This window comes from Pleurodeles waltl, chromosome 2_1, assembly GCF_031143425.1.
Source record: "Pleurodeles waltl isolate 20211129_DDA chromosome 2_1, aPleWal1.hap1.20221129, whole genome shotgun sequence".
NCBI classification, from domain to species: Eukaryota; Metazoa; Chordata; class Amphibia; order Caudata; family Salamandridae; genus Pleurodeles; species Pleurodeles waltl.
The window spans coordinates 201,865,526-201,884,981 of NC_090438.1; the positions used below are offsets into that span (position 1 = coordinate 201,865,526).

The following is a 19,456-nucleotide window of genomic DNA, read 5'->3' on the forward strand; positions in this document are numbered from 1 at the left end:
GCGTCACTTTCAAAGCAAAAGTAGAAGTGTTGGTGAATTAGTCCCACAGGATACTTGTTTGACTTTTCATTTTAGAGACCTTAGGATTTTTTCACCAGCACGTCTGCCTTAGTTTCAACAGTAGAAATTGTCAGTTCGAGGAATAGTCCTCCCAAGGCATTCTCCTACACCCCCCAACTTGCATCCACAAACTAGTAGAGGTTCGCCTGCCAATTATACAGGATTAGTCAGGACTCTGAGGAGGACAGACATGAATGGGTAAGGAAAGCTTATGGTAGATGTGCCTTCACAGGGATATTGCACAGGGAGAAGGTAAATAGTAAAGGTAGTACAGATGTATATCATCTACACCTATGGATTCATATCCATTGGTGCCATCCCAGCACTGAAGGACAATGACACGTATGGGTCAGTGTTGGACCTGCTTTTCATGTTCATCCTCCATCAGAACTTAGTAGATGTTCAATCTGCTGTACGATAAGTGCATTACAGTTACAGCACTGCACATAATGTTGGCTGGGACATATGCTACGTTCTCACGGACTACCCTGTGTGCCAAACACTACCCTTTTTCATAGCCTATGACCTTCTCTTTAGGGAACATTGCGAGAATTCCCCAGCATGTCTGCCTCGCTCAGTTCGGAGTCGCTTCGCACGGCATACTCTGACACCCCCAACTTGCATCCACAAACTGGAAGTAGTTTGATTTAGGACAGTGAGTGCGCTAAATGTGCATCAAAAAAAAATATTTGTTCCTGAGCCTGAGGTGGCTGTCATCGGAGTCATTAGTAAAGGTTCGTTACGCATGCCTTTGGTAATGTTCAGGAACAAGGATGCGGTTTCTTGACAGGTGGTAAAATGTAGTCAAACATATTCTGTCATGTGGCGTATGAATGTGATGGGCCCTTGTTGGGCAGCGGTAAGATAATGTGAGTGCAGTGATTGGTTTGATTGGGCCCGTGGACGGCAGTATGAAAGGGTTGTTTGTTGTGCCTGAATGGCGTGTGAATGGACCATAAAGAGGTTGTGGCCTGGATGAAGCTTTATGGCCCATCTTCAGAAAGCTTGGTTTCAATATTCAGATACTGTGATAAGTATTCATGCTTTGAAACCATATTTTCTGGAGGTGCTAAAACCAACCAGTGCGAGTGGTGGATTAACTTTAACATACTAGTATCAGGGGAGTCCAAGGATGTAGGACTTGCGGGGCTCTCACCAGTTTTCCTTCGCCCAGAATCCCCTTGAAATCACAAACTTTGCTTAAAAACATGCAAGGACTACCATTGACCCTTGTGTGATCCATTCCTGTCACAAGCACTGGTTTACCCACACAAGTGAGGAACCATTTTTATCGGGAGACTTGGGGGAATGCTGGGTGGAAGGAAGTTAGTGGCTCCCCTAAGATTCCAGAACTTTCCATCACTAAAATGTGAGGAAAATGTTTGTTTTTTTGCTAAATGTTGAGGTCTGCAAAGGATTCTGGGTAACAGAACCTGGTGTGAGCCCCACAAGTCACCCAATCTTGGGTTCCTCTAGGTGTCTAGTTTTGACAAATGTGCGCACTTGGTAGGTTTCCGTAAGTGCCTGCTGAGCTAAAGCCCAAAATCCACAGCTAGGTACTTTCCAAAAAAAACAGTCAGTTTTCTATGTAAAAATGTGATGTGTCCATGTTGTGTTTAGGGGTTTTTTCTGTTGCAGGTATTAGGCCTACCTACACAAGTGAGGTACCATTTTTATCAGGAGGCTTGGGGGAATGGAGGTTGGAAGGAAGTCTGTGGCTCCCCTCAGATTCCAGAACTTTCCATCACCGAAATGTGAGGAAAAAGTGTTTTTTGCTGCCAGATTTTGAGGTTTGAAAATATTCTGGGTAACAGAACCTGGTGAGAGCCCCACAAGTCAACCCATCCTGGGTTGCCATAAGTGTCTAGTATTAAAAAATGTATAGGTTTGGTAGGTTTCCCTAAGTGCCAGCTGAGCTACAGCCCAAAATCCACAGCTAGGTACTTCGCAAAAAACAGGTCAGTTTTCATTAGAAAAATGTGATGTGTTCATGTTGTATTTTGGGACGTTTCCAGTCACGGGTACTAGGCCTACCTACACAAGTGACGTTCCATTTTTATCGGGAGACTTGGGGGGCATGGTGGGTGGAAGAAGTTTGTGGCTCCCCTCAGATTCCAGAACTTTCCATCACCGAAATGTGAGGAGAAAGTGTTTTTTTGCCAATTTTTCAGGTTTGCAAAGGATTCTGGGTAGTAGAACCTGGTGAGAGCCCCACAAGTCAACCCATGCTCAATTCAAAACTGCACAGGTTTGTTAGGTTTCCCTAGGTGCCAGCTGAGCTATAAGCCAAACTGCACAGCTAGGCACTTTCCCAAAAACACGTCAGATTTCAATGTAAAAATGTGATGTGATTTCGTTTCCTATTGCGGGCACTAGGCCAACCCACACAAGTGTGGTACCATTTTTATTAGGAGACTTGGGGGAACACAGAATAGAAGAACAAGTGTTATTGCCCCTTGTCTTTCTCTACATTTTTTCCTTCCAAATGTAAGACAGTGTGTAAAAAAGAAGTCTACTTGAAAAATGCCCTGTAAATCACATGCTAGTATGGGGACCCCAGAATTCAGAGATGTGCAAATAACCACTGCTTCTCATCACTTTATCTTGTGCCAATTTTGGAAATACAAGGTTTTGTTGATACCTATTTTCGTGATCTGCTAGGCAACTTCGAAAGTGTGTGTCTGCCCTGGAGTTTAAATATCCTGACAGGTGCTGTGCAGTCAGGGAGATGCCCTGAAATTTCAGTCATTACCAGCGTTGGAAGGCCCTTAAGCCAGGAACCCATGACCCCACTTGTTGCAAAACCATGTAGCAGGCATGTTGTCCTTGAGAATCTGCACCATGACAGTCGGAATGAAGGTCTTTAGTGCCAAGAGAATTGCTCACAACTCCAACAAGTTGACTTGAAGGAGAGTTTCTGCTGGAGAACAGAGGCTGTTGATCTCCACCACTCCCAGTGGGCCTCCTCAACACAGCAACAATACATCTGTTACAACTGTTAGGTCAGGGTGGGGTTGGGAGAGGGGTCTGCCTCTGGTCCAATTGCGGTCGAGCTGCCAATGCTGCATATCTTTTGCTCTTGCCCTCTGACACCTTGATTAAATCTGATAGAATGCCTTGATGCTGAGCCCACTGGGTGTGGTCCACAAGCAGGATGCAGGAGACCAGGCTGAGTGAAGGAGACTAAGTGGCCCAGAAGCCTCCCAGCAACTCTGAAGGAGACCCAAGTCAAGAGATGAAACATCGGGATCATAGTCCAAATATCCTGGAATCATTGAGGCAGAGGGATGGCTCAAAAGAGCACCATATTCAGGATGGTTATCAATTAAAGGTAGCTGTTTTGAAGGAGTCAGATGTGATTTCGACACATTGATGGAAAAGCCCAGCGATGTAATTAAGTTGGTCGTCATCAGGAGGTGGCGTGACATACCTGGGGTGAGCCCACCTTCATAAATCAGTTGTTACTATATGAGAAGACTAGTATTCCCAACATCTGCAGATGTGCTGCAACCACAACCATCACTTGGTGAACAGCTGAAGTGCATTGGTAAGGCAAAAGGGTAGCATATAGAACTGAAAATGCATGTGGACTGCCTGACACCACAGGTAACACCAGTGGGACTGTAGGGCAGGCATGTGCAAATATGCACAAGCTCCATGATCCACAGAGGCGTTGGATACCAAGTCCTGGACCACGCAGAGGCTGGACAGCATGCGTGGCAAGGTGGCTGGAGGGAAATGGACATGGTGGGCCGCCCTTCTGAAGCCATGAAAGGGGCATAAAGCAGACTGACGGGGATGAGTTGCAGCTGCGAGGCCCAAGGACCTGGCTGTAGCACCAAAATCCTTAAAACACTCAAGCACCATGTTTTCTTTGTCTCCATAGAGCCGGGGGCCATCAAAGGGCATGTCCAAAAGGGTAGACTGAACATCCCCCGAAAAGCCAGATGTCCTCAACCAGGCATGGTGCCTCAAGGTCACAGTCAATGCAACCCATCTGCCCAGTACGTCGGTCATGTCAAGCTCACTCCCGATTGGGAACTTCGCTGGGTCTCTCATCAGCAACAGCTTGGGAGAGAACGGCCTGGGCCTCCTCCAGGACCTGTGGCAGCACTTACTCAACTGTATCCCATAGAGTATGGGTGTAACGGCCCAAAAGGCATGCAGTGTTTAAAAAACGCAATGCCATGCCAGAGAAAGAGAACATTATCTCCCCAAGTTGGTTAATCCTCTTGGATTCCCAATGCAAAGGGGGCAGAAGGGAATGCGCCCTGGAATGTAGAGGCTTAGACACCCAAACTCTCAGGGATTGGATGTTGCATCAGAAACGCTGGGTCATTTGGAGCAGGTCTATGGTGAGGGGTACAATGGAGCCTGTGCTGGGTTTGGACTAGGTACCCAGGAGGATATCTGTAAGACCTTCATTAAAGGACAAAAGGGGTTAAGAGGAAGAAGCCCCAGGCTGAAGCACATCTGTCAGGAGGTTAGCCCCAATTTCCACCAAAGGCAGTTCGAGGTCCAGGACCTCAGCAGCTCATCACACCACCAGCCAGGGCTCTCTAGTGGTAGCAGCCAAGACTTACCTGGGAGGAGTGTAAAGCACCTGCAATACCACAGCAGTCACACAGAAAATTATCTCACATGAAAGGAACCACTCAGTGTTACAAAAATAAACGTACTTTATCACAGTAGCACTGAACTAGATCCCTTATAGGCAGTCCCACAACCGGAGGTAAGTACACACTATATAGACACAATAAGTATTAGGAATTAGCATTGGTAAATAACAAACATTGGCAAGAAATAGCAGAAAGTAACTAGCACCCTACAGGAGGTGCGGGGGGGGGTGCAAACCATATGCTAAAGTGTAAGTTACTTACCGTCGGTAACAATATATCTGGTAGAGACATATTCTAGTTGCAGATTCCTTACCTTTTGAATTCCCCCAGGCGTCAAACGGGATCTGGAGACTTTTTCTTCAAGCAGTACCGCTGCGCGCAGTCAGGTGGCGTTGGTCGACTCTGCAGGCGTTGGTGGCATCATGCTCACCGTGACGACGTTGCGGTCGTATATAGACGCCACCCCAGCGCTCTGACGTCAGTTCTCTTCTTTCTGCACCAGCCTACGCGCAGATCTGAAGAGGAGCTACCTCAGTCACTTTTTGACTATGACAACATTTTTGTTGAACGATTTTGATCAGGTCGTGGATGGGTCGAGGGATGTCCCACAAGACCGGATTTAAGCCCTGCCTCTCCTGTCACCGAATTATATCGGTGACTGATCTGCACCTGGTGTGTCCTTGGTGCCTGGAGCGCAATTATGACCCGAAGTCGTGCTCCGAGTGTCGAGCCATGAACCCGAAAGCTTTGAGGGAGCGGTCCCTAAAGTTAATGGCGGCCACCATTCTTTGAAGCCATCAGGAGATTTGGGTCATAAGAAAAAGAAGTCTAAGAAGAACAAATGTTCTTCGACTTCACCCCATCGCTCAGATGATGCAGGGAGGGAAGAGCGTTGACGCACCACATACTCCATGGTGGTGAGAAGGGTGGCTGAGGTCTTGGAGCTTGAGCTACCTTCTGTGGAGGTTAGGCCTAATATCCTAACTGACGTGCTTTAGCCGAGCTCTTCCACATCAGCACCCCTTCTCCCCTTTAATGAGGCACTTACGGATGTCCTTTTGGGTCCTTGGTCCAGACCCAGCACAGGGACTCCTGTGAATAGGACGATTGCCCGCTGCCATCGGCCTGCGCCAACAGACCCAAAATTCCTCAGCCAACACCCCACGCCTGAGAGCCTTGTGATCCAGGCTTCCTCTTCTTCCTCTGGTGCATTCCCAACCGCCCCCCCGGATAGGGAATCAAAAAGACTGGATAATTTGAGGAAGAAAATGTTTTCTTCTGTCAGTCTAGCACTGCGGTCGGTTAACAATGCATGCCTTTTGGCCTGCTATTCCCATACTCTCTGGGATACGCGCGCAGGTGCTGCCTACAGTTCCATTATCCGCTGTGGACTGGAAACAACCGACTCTCTAGGCAGATCAGCTGCATCAACGGTGGCACTAAGATGTCACGCCTGGGTGAAAACATCTGGCTTCTCAGGGGATGTCCAGCAAACTTTGATGGACATGCCCATTGATGGCACCTGTCTCTTTGGAGACAAGGCGGACTCGGCACTCAAGCGCTTTAAGGTTTTTCGAGCAACGGCCTGGTTCCTTGGCCTCGCACCTGCCCCTAGACCCCACCAGTCCGCCTCTTGCCCCTTTCCTAGCTTTGGAAGGGGCACCCAACCGCGTCCTTTTCCACCGAGCCATCGACCCGTCCATGCTGTACAGCCCCCGTGCGGCAGTGGACGTGGGATTCCCACGATCTCGGGGATCAGGGAGCCAGCTGGTCGCCCAGTCCACCCCACCCTCCTAGTCAGTCTCCAAACCTTCTTAGTCTGTTGGAACACCAGGAATCAGTTGGAGGCAGGATTCACCATCATCTGCCCCACTGGAAATCCATTACCACGGACAGGTGGGTCCTCCTGATTGTTCGGAAGGGCTACTTCCTCCCTTTTGAGTCTTCTCCTCCAGCCGTGCCACCTTCATTCGACAACATATTGGAGATTCACACGGCACTTCTCCACGAGGAAATCAAAGCTCTTTTGGCAAAAGGAGCTATGGAGAGGCTCCCTGCGTCAGAAGTAGGTTGTGGTTGTTATTCCCGCTACTTTCTCGTGCCAAAGAAGGACAAGTGCCTTTGTCCTATCTTAGATCTTCAGTCCCTCAATCTCTTCCTCAAAAAGGAGAAGTTCAAGATACTGACATTGGCTCAGGTCTTATCTTCCCTGGACCCGGGAAACTGGACGGTATCGTTAAACTTGCAGTACGCATACTTCCACATCCCTGTCTTGCCGGCCCACAGACGTTACCTAAGAACTTTCAGTTCACTGTGCTCCCCTTTGGTCTTACCTGCGCCCCGCAGGTGTTCACAAAGGTGATGGTAGTGGTTGCAGCTCATTGGTGCAGGTTATGGGTCCCAGTCTTCCCCTACCTCGGCAACTGGCTGTTGAAGGCGGATACACCCCAGAAAGTCGTCTCCCACCTCCAGACTACAGCGAACCTCTTCGCTGGGGTTCCATATAAACAAGCCGAAGTCACACTTGACTCCTTCTCAGATGCTCCCTTTCATAGGAGCGGTTCTGGACAGTGCAGTTTCGGGCTTATCCTCCCGAAAAGCAAGTCCAGGATATTCAGGCTACGATTCAGATTCTGTCCTGGATTTTGGTGGGAATGACTGAGGCTGCTGGGCCTCATGGCCTCCTGCATCCTGCCGGTTCAAAAGGCCAGATGGCATATGCAGGCTCTGCAGCTGGACCTAAAGTTCCAGTGGGCGCAGCATCAGGGGAGGCTCTCCAACAAAGTCTAGATCTCAGAAGGAACTGCAAAAGACCTTCAGTGGTGGCTAACGAATCAAGATTGGGTCAAGGGCAGATCCCTCTCCTTTCCCCAACCAGACCTCCTCGGATGGGGCAGCCACATGGGATAGGCAGAGATCAGAGGCCTCTAGTCTCTGGTGGAATCTGGGCTTCATATCAATCTATTGTATCTCTGTGCGATTCAACTAGCACTGAAAGCATTTCTTCCCTCTCTCAAAGTGAAAGCAGTGCAAGTGTTCATGGAAACACCACCGCTATGTGGTAGTGCAACAAACAAGGCGGAGCGGGGATGTGGACTCTTTTTCAAGAGGCCCTTAGTCTCTGGACTTGGCTGGAACATCAGGACATTTCCCTGGTAGTTCAACATCTGGCGGGTTCCTTGAACGCCAGAGCAGACAAACTCAGCAGACGATGCATAGTCGATCAGGAATGAAGTCTCCATCTGGAGGTGACACAAGGTCTCTTTCCGCAGTGGGGAGAGCCTTGGTTAGATCGCTTTCCCTCTGCAGAGAACACGCAATGACAGCTGTTTTGCACGTTGGAGTTTCCCAGGAGGCACTCGCTCGGCGACGCCTTTGGTCTCAAGTGGAGCTCAAGCCTCCTGTACGCCTTTCCGCCTGTACCACTTCTGCCCAGAGTTCTGAACAAGATCAGGCAAGACCAGGCCCAAGTTATTCTGGTGGCTCTGGACGGGGTACAGAGTCTGGTATCGCGAGCTCTTGAGCATGGTCATAGCTCTTCCAAACAGACTGCCCATTCGGGATGATCTTCTGTCACAGCAGCAGGGGAGGGCCATTCACCAGAACCTGTCCACTCGCCGCATCCTTGCATGGAGATTGAGCGGTGACAGTTGACAGCTTTTGACCTTCCACCCGAAGTCTGTACCGTCATCTTGGCAGCCAGACATCCCTCCCCCAAAACGGTATTCTCCTGTCGGAAACAATTTGTGGCATGGTGTATCGACAAATCAGTTGATCCTCTCTCTGAAGTTCTGCTCTTTGTTCTCTGTATTGCCCAACAGGGCTCTGCCTTGGGCACCCTCAAGGCTTATCTTTCTGCTATCTCTGTCTTCCTGAGACTACCTGACCAACCTTCTTTATTCAAATCTCCCATTGTAGGGAGGTTTCTCCAAGGCCTCACTCATCTCTTCCCACCTATCCCATTTATCATGCCCCAATGGGATTTAAATTTAATCCTCACATATATGATGTTCACTCCATTCGAGCTGCTTCATAACTGCCCTTTACGGCTCCTAACCATCAAGCCTGCCTTCTTGGGTGCCATTACTTCTGCTCGCAGGGTAAGTGAGCTCCAAGCTCTGCCATCTAGACCACTTCTCCTGGCAATGCATCCTGACAAAGTGGTACTCCACACTAGGGCTTCTTTTCCTCCCTAAAGTGGTAACACTCTACCATGAAGGTCAATCCATCACCTTGCCTACCTTTTATCCACCCCCCACATCAGGAGGAGAGACTCCACTGCCTGGACCCAAAAAGGGCGTTGATGTTCTACCTTTATAGTACTAAAGACTTCCAGGTAGACGATCAACTCTTTGTGGGATATGTGGGGGTGAAGAAAGGGAAGGCGGTGCAAAAGAGAACCATTTCACAATGGGTCCTCCCATGCATCAATCAGTGCGATGCTTTGGCAAAGAAGCAACCCTCTGAGGGTTTGCAAACTCACTCCGCTTTGGTCATTCGGTCCTACAGGACTTCCTGGTGTGATCTTGGTTCGCAGCCGACCTTCGGTGATGGTATTGCTCAGGTATCTATTCAAAAGGTAAGGAATCTGCAACTAGAAGTCTCTAGAAGATGTACAAGTTACTTACCTTCGGTTACAATATATCTGGTAGAGACATATTCTAGTTGCAGATTCCTTACCGACTTCCCCATCCTTCCCGCTCTGAGAACTGATTGCTAGGGGCAAGAACTTTCCTTAAAGGGCCTTAGCTTTAGCGCACCACTATCAGTGTTCCTCATGGCTCTGCGCTTCTAGCGTGGAAATTAGTGAAAAGAAACCGACGTCAGCCACCAGGGGGGGCTTTATACGACCACGAGGTCGTCACAGCGAACACGACGCCATCGACACCCGTGGTATCGACCGACGCCACCTGACGGCGCGCAGAGGTACTGCTCGAAGAAAAAGTCTCTGGATCCAGTCTGACGCATGGAGGAATTCAAAGGTAAGGAATCTGTAACTAGAAGTCTCTATCAGATATAGTGCAAAGCGAAGTCCCCCACCCAATGTGGAATAGTTAGAAGAGAGCTGGGAGAACTCGGGCCACCAAAGGGGAGTACCTAGATGACCCCTAGCGACCAGGAGTGCAGAGGTAAGTTACCTGGTCTTTCCAGAGACTAACAAGGGGACTTGGAAAAGAAAGATTGCAAGACCAGGGCCAGTCGAGTGGAACCCAACAGTGGATTCCGGACGAAGAGGACCTGCAAAAGAAGTTGACAGTCAAGTCCACACAGGATTGTCCAGGTGAGGCAGGAGCCACTACCCACCCTATGTGGTTGAAGCCCCCACAGGCAAACCACTGGCAGTAGGAACAGTAAGTTGCAGTGAGGCCTAATCAGCACATCTGGAGAGGAGTTCCATGTCGTTGGAGCAGCAGAGGAGAGACTGTCCTTGCAAGGATGAAGTGTTGGCGGTCGGGGCTCCTTGGAGCCTGAAGATCCCTTGGAGCAGGAGTCAACAAGCCCTGGTTGCTGCATGAGTCTGGGTGCACAGGGGCACTGTCCTGGAGGAAGAGGCAAGGGCTCACTGTCTCTCAAGTTGGGCAGAGAGGCCCACTCAGGACCACTACCTATGTTGGAGGAGCCACACAGTTCCTGTGGAGAGCAAATCCCAGCAGCCAGACGTCATTGCCTTAGGTGCCTGCGGATGCAGGGAAGGGACTTGTGCTTCTTTGGTGCAGCTGAAGTCTTGTCGACCCCAGAGGATGCACAGCCATGGAAATGTTGCACTTACTGGAAGGAGCCAAAGAAACAATGTTGCAAGGCAAGGTCGTTTTGGAAGTTGCAGGCTTGTTTGGTCTCTGAAGTCCAGCAGCGGTTCCAGTGGCCAGGAGCAGAAGAGGTTGATGCAGAGGAGTCCTGGTGGAGTCTTGCATGCCAAATCTGGGGACCCACCCGTAACAGAGTCCCTAAATAGCCCTAACAGGAGGCTTGGTCACTCTGCAGGATGACCACCTATAAGAAGGGGTCACCTGTCCTGACCCACCATGTACTCACAGGGGTCTCTGCACATCTTGTTTTCAAGATGGCAGAATTAAGTGGCCACGTGGAGGAGATCTGGGCACCACCACTGAGGTGGTGATGGACAGGGGAGTGGTCAGTCCCCTTACCTTTGTGTGCTTTCGTGACAGAGCAGAGACCAGAGGTCCTTGGACTGGTGAAAAACAGATTATGAATGGAGGGCACCAAATGTGCCCTTCAAAGCAAGCCGGTGGTGTGGGGAGGCTACCTCTTCCCCATGTAACACCTATTTCCAAGGAAGAGGGTGTTGCATCCCCTATTCCACACGAAATCCTTTGTTCTGCCTTCCTTGAGCTGGTCAAGCAGCAAGAGGCAGAGAAATCAGTCTGAGGGGCTGCAAGAGCTTGGAAAGCAGCAATCTTGAGGGGTCCTCTAAGGAACGTAAGAGTGCATGGAATCATGGCACCAATAAGGGCATTAGTTTTGGGGTACGATTCCGACATGTTTGATATCAAACGCGCCTAGGTTCAGAGTTACCATTATGTAGCTTGACCACAGGTAGTGAGTTACCTGTGGTCAGTACAAGGGTAAAATGGCTTTCCCGCACTTATGAAGTCCAGTGCATTTGAACTGGAGTTCGTAGGGGCACCTCTGCTCATGCAGGGGTGCCCTCACACAGTGTAACCAGCACCCTGCCCTGTGGGCTAGGAGGGCCTACCATAGGGGTGACTTACAGTGACCAGTTATAAAAGGGTCCATGCACCTTTTCACACAGGCTGCAATGGCAGGCCTGCAGACACAGTTTGCATGGGCTCCCATGGGTGGCATAATACATGCTGCAGCCCATGGGGGACAACCGTTGTACCAATGCCCTGGGTACATAAGTACCATATACTAGGGACTTACAGGGGTACACCAGTATGCCAACTACGGGGTGTAAAGGGTACCAAAACAACCAAATTTACAGGAGACCGCACAATCACTTGGGTCCTGGTTACCAGGATCCCAGTGAAAACAGTCTAAACGCAATGATAAACAGGCAAAAAGTGGGGGTAATCATGCCAAAGAGAGTGACTTTCCTACAATGCTCCACCATCCAGTCACGTACAAAGTGACCCGACCTCCCACCAGGCAATCGTGGGCAGCCAAGAACAAATTAAAGTGGTTTTACGGCACCTGTGGGTGTTGGGTAGTGCACTGTTCCTGGGGACCTTATGCTATTGGCCTACTTCCAGGCCTTGCCCTACAAAGGATTGGGAGGTATGTTGCTGCTGAGCCACATACTGCAGTTGCCTCTGCAGGAAAGAAAAAGTTTCTTATCTGCTGTAACAATCTTTCCGGTGGATACTCTAACTTCCTGCAGATTCTTCAGCTGTATAACAACTCTGGTGTTAGACTGGATCAGGAGACTTTAAAGCTCTTATGTCACTAACGGAGGATGCTGGCTTCAGGCAACGCTGGAAGTTACGTCAGGTGATGTCCTCGAAGCTATATAGCACCCATTGTGGAGCAACAACGTCATTCTCCATCCATTTTTTCTAGGTTTTAAGGCGAACAGATGGGGTGACATCGACAGAGTAGTGCAGTACCAAAATATAAATTGGGATTGTATTAACTTCCCCTACAATGCATCCATTTAATAGGGAGGCAGACAGGCCAGTGAGGAATCTGCAGGTAGATAGATTATCCATCAGGAAATCGTTTCCACAGCTAACCTTTTCTTCTGACTGATACTTCTAACTGCAGATTCTTCACCTGTAGAACATATTTTAGAGTAATACTCTTCCCTAGGAGGCAGGTTTATGGATGCTTGGGCAAGAAAATTCTGCAAAAATCATCTGGCAAAGTGACCGCCCCTAAGCACCTTGGAATCCAATCAGCAGTGCTAGGCGAAGGTGTGTATGGGTGCCTACATCGCCACCTTGTGGGGCTCTGTGATAGGAACACCTCTGGCAAGGGCAGACGTGGTAGATTTTGGCCCTGGTGGAATAGGTTCTGACTCCTTCTAGAGGGTCCTTCTTGGTCAAAGCGTGGCAGGTCTTAATGCAGAGGATGATCATGAAAGGGTTCTTTCTGCAGGGCTTTACATTTTTTGGCACCACAGTACCCAACAAAGAGCTAGGTCATCTACTGGTATACCCTTAGAATAGTCCAGATAATAGCTAACTGCCCACCTAGACTCCAACTGATATAAATTCTCCTCCTCCTCCTTAGTAGGATGGGACAAAAGGTAAATGGTTGGGAGTAAGATGGACTGACCCAGGTGAAAGTTGGTCATCATTTTTGGAAGGAATTCAGCCCTGGTTCGCAACAACAACTTGTCAGGGTAAAAAGATGTGAAGGAGAGACAAGAACGTGTAACTCTCTCCTCCATCTCAATGAAGTAATAGCCACCAAAAACACATTCCCAAGAGACAACCCTGCAGTGGCTCAAATGAAGTGGCAATAAGTAAAGTCAAAACCAAATTAAGAACCCACTGGGGCACAACGAATGAAGTTGGAGGATACACATTTGTCAAACCTTTTAAAAAACAACAAAACAATGGGGGACTTGAAAAAGGATGGCTGGTCCAACAAACAGGGAAATTCAGACAGCAAAGCCGAATACCCCTTAATCATGTCTATCACACAACTCCTCTGAGCACAGGGCAGTGAATACTGCAGAATCTGTGACAACTTGGCCTACAAGGGGGTCCAACATTATTCTCCGCACACCATACAACAAAGTTTCTCCATCTACCACTATAAGCAGATTTGGTTGAGGGGTGACTTGCTGATAAAAATGAAGCTGAAAGGAACTCAGTTGTCTCCACTCCATATCCAAGGATGAAGGTGGAGGCCTCTTAGATTAGGGACGATCATAATTTCCCACCTTCTGGGAGAGAAGGTCCGGCCTGAATGGTAGATGCAGCGGGAAACGTGAGGAAACGCAGAAGGTCCGCACACCACACCCTCCTTGTCCAGTCTGGGGTCAATCATAACAACTTGGGCCCGGTCTTGGCATATTTTACTCAGAACCAAAAGGAATCAGGGGTATGGGAGAAATGCGTACTGCAGATAAAAACTCTGCCTTAACTAAACTGCGTCCCCCAAACTTACCTTCAACAGATATTGGTGAGCATAGTCTTGTCTGCTTGTTTCTACATCATAAGGTTACGTAGAGTACTTCATTTGCTTCTAACTTTCCTTATAAGAGTAGCCCAATCAGTCTTTCTGTCGCACATGGACTGTGAAAACTCTGTATTTTCGAAACTACTATCACATCTGACCACCCGACTGCAGATAATTCACAACGGGGGCTAACCATTTTGTTACTGGGCTGCATGTGTATTTCAAGTTACGTAAAGACTCTCCATTGGTTTCCTACCGCCGAACGCCATCATCAAGGTCTTATGGTTTTATCATCATGCACAAAGTGGCCAAGGATCATTCCATCTTCAGCAACATCTCATTACTTACATGCCTTTGTTTAATTTGAGATCATCTACTGTCACTTTGAGAAAGGTCCTACCGTTAATTCTTTCCATTGGTTAATGGCTACTAACCACTAAAACAGTCTTCTTACAATCTTGATGTGTTTGGGTAATCACCTTTAATTCTGTAAGAAATTGAAATTCTACTGTTCCCCCCTCCCTTTCTAAGTGCTTCTCTCACTGTACGTCAGCTAGTATAGTGAGGGCCTTTCCTGGCAAGTGTGGAAGTTGGAGCAGCAGACATCCAAATCGTGCTATGAGGTAGTTATATGGAGATATAGATGGTTAACTGAGGATGCAGTTTTAACCAGCTGGAGAGCATTCAAGTGTGAACTGCAACCGTACAGTATATGAAGAGAGTGGTAATAATTCTGGATATCAAGCCAGACAAGAAAAGGTATCATCAGCATTGGAGAAGCAGGTGAATCCCAGTAAACAGGTGAGAACCATCAAGGAATGCAGGTAATACTGACCAGACTATAGAAATGAGTGCAGGTACCCCAGAAGAGGGAGACTGCAGTTGGGATATGTAAGAGTGAAAAGTGAGATACTTACTGGATTGTGAGGGAGAAAAAGATAACATGTTCACAGTTAGTAGGCAAGTATTAGATGTCATTACAAACTCTAGAATAAAGTACTGGATCAGTCCAAATTACAACCCATTACAGTTGGGTAATCTCAAATGTATTTGTTAAGTGTGTCTATTTGGCTTGCACATTCTGCAGAAAAATTTACTAATGCAAAATTGACCATCTCACCTTTTGATATTGTGGTCACCACAACTACATACTTGACCAGCCACTGTCTAACAAATATGGGAAAAAAATAAAATTCTCACTTGTGGTCACAAAGAAAAAAAATCACTATAAATATGAAAACAGTGTTAACTGGTGTTATAGCATCAGGGTTTGGCACACCTTTTTTAGCAACATTATAATAAACGGAAGTTCTGGCCTTAACATGTGTAAATAATCTGCGGTGGTTGTGTAAAATCAAGAAATATTTTAGGTATATACTTGACAAATAAACACCAAGTAAACACTTAAATCAAAAGTGTAGACATATTCTTGCCGGTCTCACATTTTCAGAACTAAAACAGGTTTGGATTTATCCTACCTGTTTTGCCATTTGCCAAACACAGTCAATAAACTGAAGAAAAATAGGAGATCGGTCTGCATCTGCATGGTTTTTATCTCCATGTCCAATTCTCTGAAATGAAACCGTAGAAGGTTAACAGTTATTCAATCTGATTTTCAATCAACATAATCATGTTCACATTTATGTTCGATCTAGCAAATATTTTTAAATGGCACAGGGCACCAATGTAAAGTCATTTCCCCCCAAAAAAAGCTGCAATACAGCAATAAGCAATGAAAACCTTCATAACTAACACTAGCCAGCTACAAACCACTTACTGGTACAGAACCAAAACATGGTTTCATGTTTTGAAAGACATAGCTAAACATGTAATTGTTAAGGGCATACAAAGTTAAAAACTGATGTTCTAGAAATAAAACATAGGCAGAAAAAAGGAAGCATGTTTGGATGGGCACATGGATGGGGCTGTTAATGTAGGGATTAAAGATTACAATATGCAACAACACCCAATTCTCATTAATGGAGGTCTAACGCACATGATCATTGTTTTTACCCACTTAGAGCAAGAATATTGGGAGTCTGCATTCAAACACAGCTAATATCTTGCAAAGCGTACAAACAATGTTTAAGTCCATTGCCCTTGTTGTGACTGAATATATCTGCATGTTGAAGGGGTAAAACCTGGGATATTATTGTTGCTTCTGCGATGCCCAGTGGTGACTTGAGAAAGACCATCTGAATTGAGGATAATGTGACAGTCTCCATGGCTACTGTCAAACTTCTTCACATTTTCATTGGCAGGTTTCATAATGTGGCCTACAAGCTCCAAACACAGTTGTACCAAAAATAGATACTCCTAAGGATTTATTTGTGGATATTGGATTCTCAGGCCCAATCCTACTTCAGGCTATCTTCGCCATAGTGGATGTTTCATGTGGTAGCGTCTGAGAAATTATATGGACTTCCCTCATCCATTAAAGAATGGCCATGCTTAATCTAAGAGCTAAGTGCCAATGATGGTCCCAAAAGTAAGCCATACCTCTGTTTCTGTAGCAGCCTCCTGGTCAAGATTTTGTAAATTCTATCATTTTTACCATCCTTGCTATTTTATTTCAGTCTTCAGACCTTGTACCAGTGACACTGAGGCTTACCCTGTCTATGAAGTGCTGGCAAACCTACAAATGGTAGTCATACATCAGATATTTAGTGAATGGTTCAGCACTTCATGTTCTTGACCTGGAGCTTAGTAATCTGGCCTGACAAGAATACAGTTTACTGTACCAGGTCTCATGAACCAATATCTAAAGTTTAGGACTCTAAAGGAATGGCAAGAAAATGGTTTAAAATACAACCTGGGAATTGGATTATGGCTCTGGCAGACATACTGAACACTGTAAATGATTAATGATGCAACATCATCCTCAGTTGATAAAGTGAGAAACGGTTTAACACAAATTTAATCAAAACAAATGACAGGTAGGTGGAAGACTACCCTGTGTTTGGACCATAAAGTAATCATTAATAAAAAGAGAAAAAAACTGTTCAAATCTAACCTGAGACCTTATTGGACTAAAAAGTCCACTTCATAGAAAGGAGAGGAGGGCAAGTGGTGAGGAACTGTGGTTAGATATGGTATTCACTGGAAAGTGGGGTAAGTCACCTACTCTTCCAATAGAAGCCGCATTTCCTATCTCCCCACATCAATTCCAACAATAAGCTGATAATTCACCTGGAACACCTTAATTATTACAAAGTAAAAGCTAAGGACCCATCGTGGATCAAAACAGTGCAATATCTCCTCCTCCTTAGAGTGATCTGGCAGAAGGAGGAAAACAGGAAGTGTGATAAACTGACTTACATTGAAGGGCAACACCACTTTCAGAAGAATGCATGCATAAGTCCTAAGCAGCAGCTTGATAGGGAAGGTGGTAGTGTATGAAGACTGGACTGAAACTACCTATAGCATAACAAAGGGAGCACTGGGAAACATGTGAAAGCCCCTTTAAAAACATATCACAGGTAGTAATTTGAATAAGGCCGGCTGATAAAACAAATTAAGACAATCCAATATAGCTATTAAGTAACCTTAAACCCTTCGTACAGAAAAGCCTCAGCAAACCAAAGATAACAAATAAAAGGATATGAGACAAGTCAGCTTGTAGAGAACCAACCTGCTTCTCCTCACACTAGGCAACAAGCCTGGACTAAAACCCCACTAGAAAGGCAAAGAGCAACCAAAAATCACATCCACTCCTTAAATCAGAAGATGAAAACCTCTCAGATTGTTATGCTCAGTCTTCAGGCATGGAGGTGTAAATTGTGGAGGTTCGGGGATACTGTTCTCTGCCTTGTTGCTGGAACACAGGATTAAACCGAATTGGAGTGCAGATACTGAAAGCCATCAGTTGTGAATATTAGACACTTTTTGCACAATTCAAGGCTAATGGAAAAAGCGGTGTTTTGTCCCAACTAACTTTCTTCAAGACTTGTGGGATCAGCATCAGAGAAAGAAATGTTTATGAGGGCAAAACACCATTGAAAGCAGAACAAGCCTCCTATGGATCCATGAGGAGGAAAATCTGTAGTGTTTTCAACAGTAGTAAAAAGATCTACAGAGGGCATGCCCTACCGAGCCAACATACCCTGTCCAATTCCAGATGTAGACTCCACTGTGATTGGCAAAACTACAGTTGCTGTGTTAGTTTGCCCTTGAGTAGACTGATCTTATCAAGTGTTTGAACTTAAGTTCAGAGCTTCCAGACAGACGGCAGGGGACCCCATGTGGCCCTGCTTGTTGCAGTAACTTTGTGGCTGTGTCGTATGACAGCACCTGTATAGATTTCTCTGTGATGGAAGATAGAAATACCCAGAGGACCAAACAGAGGTGGGGGGAGCTTCAAGAGATCACCATGATGATGCTGCTCCCTGATCTCCAACTTGTCCTGGTGTCCTCCCCAACCCAAAGTGGATTCATAAATCAGCACAGGATGTCTGGAGGAAGACAAACCAGTCTGCCACTTGCCAGGTTGACATCCACGATCCACCACAGCAGGAGCTGTCATTCCTTGTTGGAAATGCAAGTCCAGTCCAGGAGGTTAGGATTGAACAGCTAGCTGAATTTCCCTAATGTGCTGATGCATTCTTTGTTTATCGCTGTATTAACAAAATAACAAATGTCACATGACATTTCAGCCTGGAACGCTGCAACAGGTGTATTTCCAGGTGTATGAATGGGAAGGTTAGTAAATTCCCTGGTAGGATTTACCTCAGGAGGTAACAATTTGAACATAGAAACAGGTGTCTCAGCTTTGGGTCAAAGTTTCATGAGTAACTCAGAGCTAAATTTCAATCCTAATTTCCAACACTTTGTCTGAGACCTATGTAAGTAGGGTATTCCACATTAATTGGCATTTAACCAGGTTAAGCTGCAAAATATGTTTCCCTGATTGTACAAATGACTGATGTGTTTCTGCTAGGTCAAATACATTTTTTACTGACCTTCCTTTTCTAGAATATATATATATATATATATCCAACACGGCAGGAAATACCTTGGTGGTTTTAAAACAAACTAATGCTGAATACTGTGATGGACACTTACAGGTTTTAAATTGTCTTCACTAAAGCCCATTGTTGTAGATGTGATGTTTTGCTAAGCAAGAAATACAAATGTTTGAGATCGGCAATGCTACTGGCTTATATTTCTCAGATAAAACAACAAAATAAAAAACAAAACCTCATGCTTACGGATGAAAACTTGTGTCCAAAGCTTATCCATTCCTTTTGTACTAGTACTTCAAAACCGATAAGTGTCCTGTAGTAGCTGTCCAGCATTAGCATGGCCAATGATGTCAACTGTGCTGTTCTATCCCAGCCATCACTGCAGTGTACCAATACAGAGCTTTTTCCTGAGGAAACTTTATCAGCTACTTGAATAGCTCCTGTCAAAACAAGCTGATGAAAACAATGACTGTTAAATAATTCAAATGTAATGACATTTATTACAGAAAATTTGAAGTTCGCTACAGACCACAATTCAAAATAATTCATTTAAATAACCTGCACACGGTGAGTAAGAAAAACTATATTAGTTAGCACAAACATTACAACCTACTTAACAGTACAAGGCTGAACTATAATTTCACTTTACTTATGCTACATCTCTGCATCTTTATTGAGAGAATATACCAATATTGAAGGTTGCTAGAG

The 19,456-nt window shown here is 46.2% G+C and overlaps 1 protein-coding gene across 1 annotated transcript in view; it reads right to left on the reverse strand.

Moving 5' to 3' along the window:
* MTM1 (myotubularin 1) overlaps positions 1 to 19,456 on the reverse strand; it is a 411,360-nt gene that overhangs the window by 102,690 nt on the left and 289,214 nt on the right. Inside the window, exons 11-12 of the mRNA XM_069212406.1 lie at positions 18,995 to 19,201; positions 15,266 to 15,358 (exon numbers count right to left, since the gene is read on the reverse strand). Of these exons, the coding sequence (XP_069068507.1) occupies positions 15,266 to 15,358; positions 18,995 to 19,201 (300 nt within the window). The remainder of the gene's footprint in view (positions 1 to 15,265; positions 15,359 to 18,994; positions 19,202 to 19,456) is intronic.